This window comes from Pseudopodoces humilis, chromosome 4, assembly GCF_049639895.1.
Source record: "Pseudopodoces humilis isolate 2021_Gansu_Grassland_sample_001 chromosome 4, ASM4963989v1, whole genome shotgun sequence".
NCBI lineage: Eukaryota > Metazoa > Chordata > Aves > Passeriformes > Paridae > Pseudopodoces > Pseudopodoces humilis.
The window spans coordinates 65,450,771-65,465,526 of NC_142203.1; the positions used below are offsets into that span (position 1 = coordinate 65,450,771).

At 35.1% G+C, this 14,756-nt stretch overlaps 1 protein-coding gene across 2 annotated transcripts in view; it reads right to left on the reverse strand.

Moving 5' to 3' along the window:
- The window catches only part of WDR70 (WD repeat domain 70), a 144,301-nt gene that overhangs the window by 81,482 nt on the left and 48,063 nt on the right, over positions 1-14,756 (reverse strand). For both annotated transcript variants that reach the window (XM_088054208.1, XM_005527972.3), the window contains exons 6-9: positions 11,475-11,534; positions 6,007-6,140; positions 3,320-3,473; positions 1,898-1,974 (exon numbers count right to left, since the gene is read on the reverse strand). In XM_088054208.1, the coding sequence (XP_087910334.1) occupies positions 1,898-1,974; positions 3,320-3,473; positions 6,007-6,140; positions 11,475-11,534 (425 nt within the window). The remainder of the gene's footprint in view (positions 1-1,897; positions 1,975-3,319; positions 3,474-6,006; positions 6,141-11,474; positions 11,535-14,756) is intronic.

Sequence of the window (14,756 nt, forward strand, 5' to 3'; positions counted from 1 at the left end):
GCGGCCTCAGCCTGGGCCCTGCTGGGCCCTGCAGGTGGAAGAGGATGGGAAGGTCCTTCAGTGCATCCTGAAGAAGGAAACAAAGCTGGAACCTCCTGTGAGGAGCAGCTGAAGTCTTTGGGCTTGTCCACTTTGGAGAAAAGGCGGCTGAGGGGTGACCTCACTGCTCTCCGCAGCTTCATGAGGAGGGGAGAGACACAGGGAGGTGCTGAGCTGTTCTCCCTGGCCTCCAGGGGCAGGGTGCATGGGAATGGTTCAGAGCTGTGCCAGAGAAAGTTCATACAGGACACTAGGAGGCATTTCTTTACGGAAAAGGTGGTCTCAGACACAGGCTTCCTGGAGATATGGTTAACTGGTCATTGTCCTTAACAACAGGCTTTAACTTCTGGACAGCCCTGAACTTGTTGGACAGCTGGATGATCATTGTACGTCCGTTCCAACTGGAACTACTCTTTTTAATTCTTGTTCACAGCTCCAGTCTTAAGATGAATTACTGATTAAGCTCTGGAGACTTTTTAGTTTCTGTTATTATTAAATTTCACAGACAGAACACTGTCTCCAAGCCCTGTGGGGAAAATTAAGCAATCCAAATTTTTTCTTTTCACAGGACATGTCCAGATCCTGGGAAGACCTGACACTAGCATGAAGCAAAATGCAATGAGCTGGGAAGACTTTTCTTCCAGCCATGTAGTGTCTGTGAAAATGCAATTATACAACCATTTATAGTCTTGTTTATCTGGTTTTCTCGTACTTGTCCAGACCATTTTAATTCACAGCAATTCAAGCATCAGGGATATACTGAGTCCATTTCTGGTATATTAGTTAAGGGACTTGATTACACGGGAGAAAATTAGACAATCTTAATAACTTATAGTATCTTAACTTGTTTTTCATGATCTGCAAATTATTCAGCCTAATAAAGAAACCCTACTAATGTCTTACTGCATTCAAAATATCAGCAAACTGTCTAAAGTACTGATTCTAGCATTTAATAGTAATGCCTATTATGGAAGTACTACCTTTGTGCCTACAATCTGGAACAACGTAGTTTGCTTACGTGTATTTTTAAAACTTAATTTCTCCATAAAGCACAATGTAGTATTCAGGTTTTTCTCGTTCTGACACAGTTTTATCAGAAACTGTGAACTTTCCACTTAAAATAGTATTTTCATGTGTTAAACCAGTAAGTCAGTCCCTTTTAGGGGAAAAAGAAAACCAACTATGTTTTAAATAATTGATAATTGAAGTCTTTTTACTGTGGATCACTCTACACATATATTAGTGGGGAAATCGAATCCTTACCATCACTCTGGAGTAAAGGAGATTGCATATTTGAAACATCAGTAAAAAAATCATTCATGAACCTGCTACTGATGGCTGCAGTAACTTCATTAATGCAGATGACATGTGACATTTTGCCATTTGATTCTAACCACAAAGATCACGACTGAAGCCACAAAATAAATTCTAACAATCTCTTTGACACTTGTCAAACAGCATCCATCAATATTCAGTTACACCTGAAGTGAAACTTGCAACTTCCAATTGAAATCCTCAGTCTTAGTGAATTCAGTTACATTGAGTCTCTCCACAGGAATTATTCTACTCCAAAGGAATATAGGGTAAAGTAAAATTTTGTCCCAGATTTTTTGTAAAAACAATTAACCAACATTTCATTTCAAAATAATTTTAAGTTACAGAAGTAAAATAATAAAAACAAAACAAATTTATTATCTAGAGGCAAAACAAATATAATATTTGCATCCAGATCCTACTATATTAAGTACTTACTAAAGATTAAAAATAATTATATTTAAAGTAAATTAAGGCGCAGGAAAACACGAAAGCTAAACAAGTCTCTCAAAAAACACTCTCAAAGATAGACCTCAATACTTACCCATCATTAGAACATGTCAAAAATTCTTCCTTTATCTTTGGATGCCAACAGCCTGAATTGAGCATTGCTGTGTGACCCTAAAGAAATAAACACAGAGGTCTTAAAGGCCTTTTAAGTTGTCTTAGAAGGTTTTACAACTTTTACTCCGAATCCTTCAAGTGTAATCACATGAAAGCTGAGGGACAAATCAGACCCCTTTGGACCCTTCTGAATGACATCAGAATGATCTAACAGATTGCATGTACTTGATCCATTTCATCCTGTATTATTTTCACCTCTGAATTAGAAAAACCCTGACATTCATCTATTTTTTTTTTTTTTTTTTCTTTCAGAAAATGGCATAGAATCACACTTATTTTTCTCCTGGGAGAGCTGTAATGCAGAGAAAGGATGAAACAACAGGCATCACTACAATGTCACACAAACTTTTTCAAGCCACAGAAAAATAACAGAATTAACATTAACCAGGGTCACAATACATCAGTGTCCACCTACACCAGCTGAAGTTCTTGTTGGAGAAAATTGAGGGAACAAAGACTTAGAGCCAAGATGGGTTTAACCTCAGGTGAGTTTTTCATAAAATACTGAAGTGCAAATTGCAAATAGTCAGCTGTCCATCTTTAAGACTGAAAATACAGAAGGTGAATGTTTTATGCAAAGTAAGCAATTCCCATTGTGGTGACTATGAATGTAACTACATTACTGGACAGTTTATTGTCCAGCTGGCTTTACTTCTTTGAAGTACAGGCGCATGCTTATTGACTACATTAAAAGAGAAATTTGGAAACTACTCCTACAATGCTGGAAGGACTTCAGTTTATTTTCAGCATAAATAAGGAGAGAAATACTGAAAAGTTAACAAGGCAATATAACAAGTATTTTAGCATTTTGACTGTTGGACCACAGTATACTGGAATTCTAGACATTTACAATAGAAAGAAAATCTGAATTATTTTTATGCAACCTAGAACTAAAGCAGATGTTATTTGATGGTTTTATGTATGTATGACTAGCCAAAAGAAACGGTCATCTGACAAGAACAGCTTTAGGCAAAACAGCGTTTAGCCTAGTTATTTGCCAATATACTTTACAAGAAATAAGTAAATCAATTTTATCATTCGTCTGAGCTTTAGATTTTATCATTACTTTTTAGGCTTAAGCTATTGAAAAACCTGACCTGAACTTAAATCATCTAGGTAAATAGAACCATTGTATCAAAGTTTGTGGAAATACAAGGGCAAAGTGGTGAAAACACAACCAGCTGTGGTTGAAGCACTTCAAAACTATGAATGAACCCTTCTGCATTTGCATTTTTAACTACCATTAAAAATATGCACATTGTTGCCTATTAGTCTTACACTCACAGCATGCAAGTAAACAACCTCCAGCCCCTGCCCTGAAACCTCCAGCCCTTGACCTTACCTTTGTGTTTGTCATATCCACAATGTACTGGTCTCCCTTTATGCATTCCATTACTGGGAAGCCATCTCTGTCAAGAACTTTTGCCTGAGAGTTACCAGAGACAACGAGAATGACATCTCCCGTGCTGCTATACTGTAAAGATTTGATTTGGTGACTATAAAGAAAGCAGAAAGAAAAAGAGAGATAAAACATTTAAGTTAACATTCCTATAAACACTACAACAGAAGTGGTGAGAAACCATATTGCAGAAACAGGTCTATATACACTCCTATATCAAAGAGGTGGGAAGCAGAGAATCTTTTACTAAGGGAATAAAGTTTTTTATTCCACTGTATGTGTGCGTATATGTATGTCATGTTTCTTTTACCCATACACAGCTCATCAAACATGTAAAATGTCATTTCTGGCAAACATATTTCTTTAAGAATGCTATTATAACTCCAATGGAAAAATAGTATGTGCCAGATTTAACTCAGAGCTGAAAATTCTTTTTCATCTTCCCAAAAGTAAAATGTGGAATTACAGTAAACTACTATCGAAGGATTTTGCAGTCATACATAAAACTTCATTGTACCTCACATACCAGGATATTAGTCATAGGTCAGCATTGTTACACCTTTTTCTATGGCTGGGGCTTTAATTTCTTCTAAGTTTAAGATAAAGTTAAATAATACCATTAGCCCTGGAAAAATGACAATAGATAAACATCTGTCTAGTTTACTATGTCTTAGATGTCTGTTCATTTGTTGTAACAGTGTATTCACATACATGTTCCATTGAGAAGACCTGTGGCAAAAACCGTGCCATAATAATGCCAAAACAACAAAAATGAACTGAAAGTCCAAAGCTGACTGATGATCGAAAAGCCCAATTATAGCTTCAGCATATTCTCTCAGCACCTTGCATTACGAACAAATTTCACAGCTCTTGCTGTATCTGAAGCAGATACCCCTTTGATCCCAAATTTTTCATTATAAGGACAGCAAAGAACACAAAGCAGTCTATCCACTTCACACCAGAATTTATATCCCAGCACATTAATAGAATGTACACAGTAACATTACTTTACATTAATACTTATATTATGCTTAATTAATACTTATACTTAATTAATAGTTCTGCACTGAGATTAATCTCAAGTATAGGACCAGAAAATGTTTGCCAGCTGAATTTGGATTCTCATGGCATCCAAAGTTCTTGAAGAAGTATCTTCCCATTGCTTAAGACTAGGAGTATGGGCATTCAAATCCTAGCACCTTTCAGGAAACTACCTTTTAACACTATTTCCCATCAGTGAAGCTAACACTCAGATGATCAACAAAACCAACTGTGCAACTTGTAACTTTAGTATTGGAACTTAGTATTTAGCATTTCAGCTCTTATACCGTTTTATGTTTAGAAAAAGATATTAAATAATAAATTTTTAAACTCCCAAAATTAGTCCTTGAGACTTGCATCAGAAGTGTAATTTCTTCATACCAATCAAGTCTATTTTTAAATTACTTCATGTTTATGTTTAAGTACTTTATTTATACATCAACATACTCAAACCACAAGAATTTCACGAAGAACATTTCTATAAAAATAATTGTGAGATCCTTGCAACACACTAAATTAACAGTGTCAAGAATAATAAGTATTTTAAGTTCATATTTTACCATTAGTTTTTTGCCAAAAGGAGCTTACCAATTTATTTACAAGCTATTCCCAAAACAGAACATTAACATATGGACTACTTGTGGTTTTCATACAATATTTACATTTTACAACATTATTAGCAAGTACTAATAAATTTGAATGCACTCTTTTTCTAAACTTGAAAATGCTCAACTAAAATAATTTTCTACTGTGGGAGTAAAGACTGTCAGCTCTTTCTGCTCAGTAATGACAGAGAAAGGACAATATCATTTATATCCTGCTAATTAACCATGTAAATGAAACTCACACCAGCAAAGTCTGAACGTCACTTTACATTTGAAAACTTCTATTTATTTATTCCTAAGTGGCATGTTTACTTAATTATGTTTCCAAAGTAAATGTGTCATTTGTCAGCTTATTATAAGAAGTCAAGATCTGTCAAAGAGATTGAAACTGCATAATGCATTAAAGCACACTTTTCTATTTTTCTGATTTTTCACACTTCAGGACAACAGTAGAATCCCTTTCTATTTTGCTCCTCTTCAGGATAACAGTCCTAACTTCTTCTCATCTTTCGCCATCTAAATTTTTGGCATATCGGTAGTCAGTTATACACATTCTAGCCTTCCAAACTGACCAAAACTCAGCTGTAACTTTTTAAGATAGTAATGATTAAAAATAGACATTCTAAGTACTACTTACTCCATGTAAATTTCAATCCCTTTTTTAATCATACCAAAGTACCTTATAAACTGTACCACACAAGCCAGACATCAGAAATGACCTTGCTAAAACCACTGTGTTTTATTTTATGCAATATATTTTTCAGAAAGTTCAGTGTGCACTACTGTTGAAGGACTTCTGTATGTCAGTTCTCTGGAATAATTAAATGAACCCACTTGACTTACTTTCCAAATTACCAGTGAACAATATGGACACTCCTTGGTATTCAGGAGTCTTTTAAACAAGCTGTCTTTACAAGGCTTTTGTGCATTCTACCAAGAGCTTAACATGGAACATTAAGTGCAAAAGGTGGTCTTTGTGCCTACCATTCACAAGGCTGCAGTGACCGAAAAGCTTGGAGAGAGGCATCCATTCCAGCAAAATCCCAAAATTTTACATCATAATCATATCCACCAGTTATCAAACGAGCACCTGAAGGATCCAACCCCAAAGCAGAAACCTGTAAAGAAAAAAAAATTATAATCATTCAAGCTTTTTCTTTTTTTTTTAAATTCTTCAGGGTGTCACCAAAACATAAAATGCAACTAAGTGAAAAAAAAAAAACAAAAAAAAAACAACAAAACCCCCAAACTTCAAACAACCCAGTGCACTGGTTTCTTACTAAAATATCTTAGCTATATTTTCATTTTGAAATTTCAGTATTTTGAATAAAGTTTTAATACTTTTGAAGGAATGGGAAGAATGGAAGTAAAAATTACATAGTCTGAATAAACCACTGAAGACTGAGAAAAAATAGTTTTTGCTGAGAAAAAATAGTTTTTGCTGAGAAAAAATAGTTTACACTGTTTAGATCCTATTTATCTCACTACAAAATGTGGCTAAGTTCTGTTTCTATGAAGAAAATTGTACTGTAGACTTCTGTCAAAAGTACCAACAATATTTCTAGCAAGTTAACAAAACGGTGTTTAACATTCACCAGTTTAAGGCTCTACATTTATTGAAGACAGCTCATGTGCATATACACATTACTTAGTTAAATTCCAGTTCCAAAAAAAATATAAGAGAGAGAAGAATAAAATAGGGTATAAACTTGCGTTTTTTTAATCACAGATTTTAAATAAAACAGGTCAAAATAACTTCTCAAAACGAATTTATTTTATATACAAAACCAGCTTCTCAGAGCTATTCAAATTTTTGAGGAAAGAATGCTAATGCTTATTAATTTCTTATGTTATGCTCAAATCACAGATCAAGTAAAACAAGAATGTTACTGAAAATCTATTTTAATTCTCTACTTGAAGAATGGTAATATTATGTTCTACAGTACAACAAATAGTACTTCATATACTAAAATAAATAGTAGTATTCAAATCACTACATGGAGAAATAAGGTAACAGAACGCATTTCACTAGAAATTATATAAAATAACTTTTCAAAATAATTTACCTTCAAAATTATTTATTTTCCTTTTACTTTTGTGAAAATATGGTATCAACTACTATGATTTCAAACATTAATGTAAGATTACCTGGACAATGTCCTAAATAGATTTAGATACCAAGAGATTAATTCTCAAAAAATTAAGTCATCTATATAAGAGAGTGTTGAAAAGTTTTATCAAAAAATATAAAACCAGAGTATTTCTGGAATTACTCAAAATTACACCTAACCTGTAGTGTTAAAATGCCTGAAGAAGTTTTCATTAAAAGATAAAACTCATATGGAATTCATGCTTACATTTTAATGGAGCCCACACGTAAAAACTAGACTATAATCGACAGATTACTTTTAACAAAAAAAACCAAAAACATGTCATCCCACATTTATCCCACATTATATTATCCCAGAAAGATAGATAACCACCATGTTGAAAAACCCTTTCAGTAAGAAAATAGTCTCCAACACAATAAAGTAGTAGTACTAGCACTACTTGTAGTACTAGCAGTAATGATGATGATGATGATGATGATGATGATGATGATGACGATGACGATGATGATAATGTTTTATAAAATGCTAGGAAAAGCATTTGAAGAGATAAAACAGAAAATGAAGGAAAAAGAATAATATTATACTTCACCAAGAACATTTGACTTATACAAAGCCATGTGGCAAAAAAACACCAATCAAACAAAAACACTGTATTACAGAATAAAAACCAAAAACTCCTTCATTTCTGAGCGGAGGGCAACATCTGAGAACAGTGTCATGACTACAGGTTAACAACACCAAATGTCTTCAGGGAAGAAAAGAACTCAGGGAAATTACTTTCAGATGCCTAAAACTGTATGAAAAATTTTAGATGTGGATATACAAAAATATCAATTTTTATTTTAAAATTATTGTAATTTTACACAGAAGATGCTTACCTATATGTATACTCTTTACATGTACGTCTACATGGAAAGTACTGACAGGAACTATGATTTAATGCAGACACATAGTAATACTACCAAAAAAAACTTGTCTCAAAGATACATCAGTCTACTACTGTACTTTTATTCGAACCTTTAGTATACATCTATATACACTATGTTATGGAGACTTTTAAAACTTAAGTAAACTGTTGAATAGTTCCCACGGAAAATATTTTAAAACATGGAAACAAGTTCATGGAAAAAGTAACCTACAGAAAACAACTGTCCCAATAAAAACAGCATGTATGCATGAAATTTATCCTTTATGATGGACAATTTGCTTTCCTAGAATTTTGATTTCCTTACATGAAATAGTATGGGCTTCTTTTGAGTTTTCTTTTTCTGGTTTCATGGAGGAAAAGTTCATTTAGATATTCCTTATCTTATTTCTAGTCATCTCCTTTAGGTTCCTGCTGTTCCTGGCCAGCTCTGTCACTGGCCACTTTTTAAGCATCACTTCCTAAGGCAGGAACAGGCTATTCCCAAATTTAGGAAATTAAGCAGGTGAGGCAGAAGGCTGGCTTGGCTGAGCAGGGATCTTCTCTTGGAAATAAGGCAAAAAAGAAAATTATATGCCCAGCGGAAGCAAGGTTAGGTGATATGGGAAGAATACATAGATGCTTCTTACTACTGCAAGGCAAAAATCTGTGCAGCCAAAGCTCAGCTGGAGTTGAATCTGCCAAGAACCATGGGAGAAAACAAGAGCAGGTTTTTTTCAAGTATATTAAAGGCTAAAGGTAGTGTAGAAATAATATCAGCCCACTACAGAATAAGGATGGGCACTTCACAAAGAGGTCAGAGACAAGGCAAAGATGCTTAAAGCTTTCTTTGCCTCTGTCTTCTGACAAACCAAGGGGTCTCAGACCATGTCTGTGAGGATGATCAGCTCCCTGCCAATCCTGAAATTGTGCAGGATCTGCTGCTACAAGTGGATCCCTACAAACCCATGGAGCCTGATGAGATTCATCATCTGAGAATCCTCAAAGAGATGACTAATGCTATTCCAAAGCCTTTCTTGATGACTTTCAAGCAGTCTTAGGAATCTGGAGAGGTCCCAGCTGCAAAGAAACTGACAAAAGTTGTCCCAGTTTTCAAGAAAGGCAAGGAGAAGGACAACACAGTCATCAGTCACCACCAGCACGGCTTCACAAGAGAAAAGTCTTGCTTATCAAACCTGATTTCCTTCTACAACCAAGTAACCCATACAGTTAATCAAGGGAAGCCAGGTGATGTGATCTTTTTGGGTGTAAGTAAAGCTTTTGATACTATCTCTCAGAGTCCTTCTCGATAAAATGTATTAGGAAAACATCCTCCCCCCCAGAGGGTGGCTGGGCAGCAGAAAAGGTTCCCCATGGAAGCTGTCACAGCAGCTGACAGAGTTCAAGAAGCATTTGGACAATGCTCTTGTCACATGCTGTGACTCTTGGGGACGGTGCTGAGCAGGGTCAGGAGGGCCAGGAGGTAGACTTGATGATTTTTTTTGAGTCTTTTCCCAACTGAGAAAATGCTGTGATTCTGTAATGCAGATACCTCACAGTATTTCAAATATACAATGCCCTAATATAGCCAACTGTCTGAAAACAGTACTTTCAAGAAAACTAAGATGTGGCAGAAATGATGGTCCTATTCGCCAGGCACCTGACTCCTCCTTAATCTAAATGTCCTGCTGTAATTCAGAGGCATTCACTTGCAGAAATCTTTTAAAATGTGTAAACTCTTATGTGTTTCTAAAAATAATATGCCCCTTTTACAACTTAAATGGAAATTTTTAAACTAGCCATTTCATTCATGATTTCTGACATGAAAAACTGGACATCTCCAGGTTAATCAGAACACTCAAGTGTTCTATTCAATAACTTCTTTATGAGAGAGCAGTTGTGATATATTAGAAAACACATATTTCATATTCTTTCTCATACCCACCTATATATCAAAAGTACCATGAGAAATAAAAAATATATATGAAGTTTCATTGGGAACAGTAATTCCTATTACACCATACAAGCAAGACAACTGGGAAATTAATCAGGTTTCTGGGAAGACTCTCTAGCTTGGGAAAGCTTTCCTGAGATTTCTCAGTTGCACAGGAATAGCCATCATCAAATCCAGATTCAGTAGATTGAAGAGGTACAAATGGGTTATATAAGTTTAGCTGAAATACAGTACACTGTATGAACATAATGAGAAGACTGTATTTAAAAAACATTGGGGCAAAACACCAAAATCAAGATACGAATTTAGTCCCATCCTTATGTGTCTAAGGTCAGGTGTAAATGGTTTCACTGCTCTAATACAAACAAAAACACCCCAAAAATATAGCCCTTCTGCACAAGAGATATTTTTTTCGATTTTATGTTTCATTCACTGCATCCAGTCTAATCCAACTGTTCTATATATATATCCCACATTACAATTCATCTCTGTTCTAGGTGATGACAGCTCCATTCTCCTGCAGTAAAAATATCTCAAAAGTCCTCCAGAACTGTAACTTCCACTTTACGAGGCCCTTCAGTTAGAAATAACATGAGCTTACTCTTTAAGAATCCATGGAAAGATTTACCGGCTTACTATAGAGAAAAATAAATACAAAAAAATTACCTAACAAAGTTTTTTAGGACATGTATTCAAGAAATATACTGCATAAGCAGTTACAGTCACATGTAAAACGGGAAACCGATTTGCACTACCACAGTACTCAGCAAAACCTAATATTCATAGAAATTAATATGCAAAGCAGTTGCATGCACTCTGTGTAGAAAAATCCACTCTATTTTGTTTAGTGTAATGCAATGCATCCTTAACAGGTCTTTGATCAATCAGTCCACAAAAACAACAGAATTTATGTTGGAAGATGTGTTTACACAGAGACAGAAATATATAGATCAAAAAAAGATAGTTTCAAGTTGGACTGTAGCTCTTTAAAAGAAAGCAAAGGAGCAGTAGTGGAGATAAATCTGGAAAAGTGCTGTTAAAGACAAGGAAGAACAAGATCTCAAGAAACAGAGAATGGTGTATCAAAGGCACTAAACTGAAGTAGAATGAAGTACTCAGCTGCAAAGAAGTCATTGGCAATAACACTCTTCTTTAAACCCATGAACAAAGAAAGGTGTAGATTAGACCCATGTCTACATATTAGGAAGGTCTATCCTAGAAGAAAAACTAACAGTTACAGAGAACATACTTGATGAAAATGAGACTACATCTGAGTCAAATGGAGCCATATTTAGGTTATTACAAGAAACTGAAGAAGTGGTCATGAAACACGCTTTCAATCGCACTAAGAAAAGAGACAGACTAAAATAACAAATCAAGGAAAAAATTTGTTTCTTGAACTTTAGCTGATAAGTATCTGTTAACCTATTTCACAGATTGGCACAGTTCTAGAAAAGCAGGTTTAAAACATATTATCACTTACTGTCTTTGTTCCATGTTGGAGTGTAATTTCATGAGAATCTGGGATTTTTTTGACAGGGTTCTGGAAAAAAAAGAAAATTCACCTCTGTTAAAACAGTGCTATCCCCCACCAAAAACCTATTAATGCAATATATATGTAAAAGTAAGAAGGTTTTCCATCACACCAGTCATAACATGAGGAGGAGAAATGGGAAAATCATAAACCAGAAACTGATTTCACATTCTGATTTGCATGGATATACTCCCAAAATATGATGAACACTTGTTTTAAAAATATGACACCATCTTAAGACTAAAATGGGATTTTTTTTTTTTTTTTCCTCTTTGGAAGATATTAATTCACACTGAAAGAAATGTAATGAAAGTACTCAAGTATTTTTGAGCAACTTTCTACAAAGGTCATGTGAATCATTATCCTCCAAATGCTTATTTATCTGGCACCACTCCAGTTTCCTAGAACAGATACTATCTATCCTCCTGATGCCTGTCATCTTTGTTATAATTTTCTGTTGCCAAAGTATGATTTTAAAATAATTTTAGACACATTTTACACTACACATTAAATCTCCTGTTTTATCCATCTCTGCCAATCCCTTCACTATTTTTCATGCTTCACAGAAAGGTCTCTATAGCATTGGGCCAATTACGTTCATACTTGTTTTATCTTCTTTATCAGTTCCATATTTTATTTCTCTGATAAAACTGAAACTTTCATTATTTTTGGTTTTGCCACACCTACCCTTCTAACTTCACTTAAACTATGAGGAAGTACATTTAGATTAGGCATTTTTCTTTACTTTGAGGGTTCTAAAGGCATAGGCACAGGTTGCCCAGAGAAGCTGTTGATGTTTCATCCCTGGAAATGTTCAAGGCCACGCTGGACAATGTTCTGAGCAACTTGGTCTAATGGAAGGTGTATCTGCCCATGGCAGAGGGGCTGAAATGAGATGGTCTTTAAAGGGGGGAGGCATGGAGGCTGTGCACATGCACTCATCATTTGTCACCGTCAGCAGCAAGACATCCCCTGTTATGGGAAGTAGAGAATAAATCTTCTGCTTTCCATTGGTTCTGTGTGTGGTCTTCACCTTTACTTCATTAAGCTGCCTTTATCTCAATCCACGTGATTTTTTTCCATATTCTCTTCTCCTGCTCCATCCTGCTGAGGATGGGAGTGATAAAGCAGCCTGGTGGGCACCTGGTTTCCAGCCAAGATCAGCCCACAACAAGGTAACAGTAAAGGTTTACCAATAGCTACACCTGACATCCTAAAAGATAGAACCCACATGGCATCAAGTGACACTTCCACAGACTCTGTTTAGAAGCCAAGAAGCAGCTATAACTCAGAATTCCCAAGCAAAGTTGTTATTATGAAAATGAGTTTATTGTTCAACTGACACTATAAAGCACACAGACAAAGGTATAATTATAATATAAATTAAGTTTTCAATGCTTCATCTTTCCTACACTATAAACTGATATTTACTGCTCTTGGGAGGCAAAGGACTGCTCAACACCCATTTTGCCTACACTTGCCAGCCAAGCACATTCTGTAAAACCGAAGTGTGAAAAGCAAACAGTTTCCAAGATTCACCCACAACAGCCATCACACACAACAAAACATGTACTATTTTTGTGAATCAAAGGCTTTCACAGAAACCATCTCTTGCCTTCTTACCTCAATCACAGCAAGGTTGCTTTTCTGCACTGGAATATTATACAATTCTTCACTTCATGTACCTTACCACAAAGGTAGGTATTGTATCTCTATATTGCGTCAGCACTGAATTTAATTTTCAGAGGGTATCTTAACTACTTTGAGTGGTCTTTCAGTAATCCAAAGAAAAATAATTTATTAATAAACAAAAAGATCAAGAACAAACTCACTTTATTTTAACTGCTGGCTCCCTCAGGTGACATAATTAAATCCCCTTTGTCAAGAGAAGAGTGAAGCACTAACACGAAAACATTTTTGCCTTACACCACACTTATGTTGAACAGTATTCTGGCTACTCATTTTAGGGAAGAAGAACGGATAGGAATAAATTCTGCCACCTGATAAATCAAACATCCTGAGCCTGAAAGTCAGACACTTGGCGACTGCTACTGGTGCTAAGCCCTGCAGTGTCCAAGGGATGCCTGACTGTTAAAGTAACTGTTTAGAGTATTCAAAACAAAAAATTAAGATAACAATATCCAGGAACATATCTTGGCATAACATCTTCAAATTACCTAAACATTTACAAAAAACCGAGGTGGCTTATTCTATTTTAGTTAACCATGAACTTCCTAAATAACTAAGAATGCTGTATCTCTAATATGCTACAGCACATGCCTATATCCATGCAAGATAATCAGATTCAAGTACCACTCTTCCAGTTATTACACTCCAAAGAATAATCAATGCCATCATTTTTTAAATTTTTTTTTCCTACATTTCAGAAGGGAAATATAGCTAATACATTTATGCTGATTTGAACACCTGGATATCACGTATACTGAAATATTACTGTAAGTGTGAAGAACACGAAAAGGTAAGAGTTTGCCTAAAGTGTACTTGCACTTCAAGGACTTCAGCTGTTGCTTGGATTTTAGATGTTAACTTTACACAAAGTAATTCTATGATTTCACTAATACCGTTCTGCAATATTTGTATTGTGATTAAAACTAGAAGAGATAAAATCTTAACAGGATTTCCAGGGGTTTTTTTTGTTGCTGCTGTTGTTATTTTCTTTTAAAGCACATGAGGAAAAGATAATATTTTAATTTTATATTTTAGATTTATACTTCACCAGACACAGAGAACAGTTATGGTGTTGATGATTCTCCTAATATATTTACAAATATTCTCTCTTTCCTGGCTGACATAAGATTAATATACATTAAATCTGTGAAATAGAGTATTCTCTGAGTTCACCTTTTTTCTCAGAATGAATAATCTTACCTTAAAAGCAATTTCTGCAAAGGGACACTGCAAATCAGCATCATATCTGCAGTATGGAGTTTCAATTTTTTCAGGGAATTCCAGCCCTAGTTGAGTATTATACTCCTGTGCCTAACAACAATCTTCTTTTTACTGCACCACTGTCAGTAAATATTCTGGATTTTTTTTCCTTGCTCCTTTTGGGATCTTCCTTCCCCTCAAACGATACTCAGAAAATATACCACTAGTAACCAGAGGCTGAAACTAGATTGGTCTCCCCAGAATGTCTTGAGAAAAATCAAAGACAAAACCAAAACACCAAGTAAACTAAAACTACTTACTTTTTCATGGCCCAACAGGAGA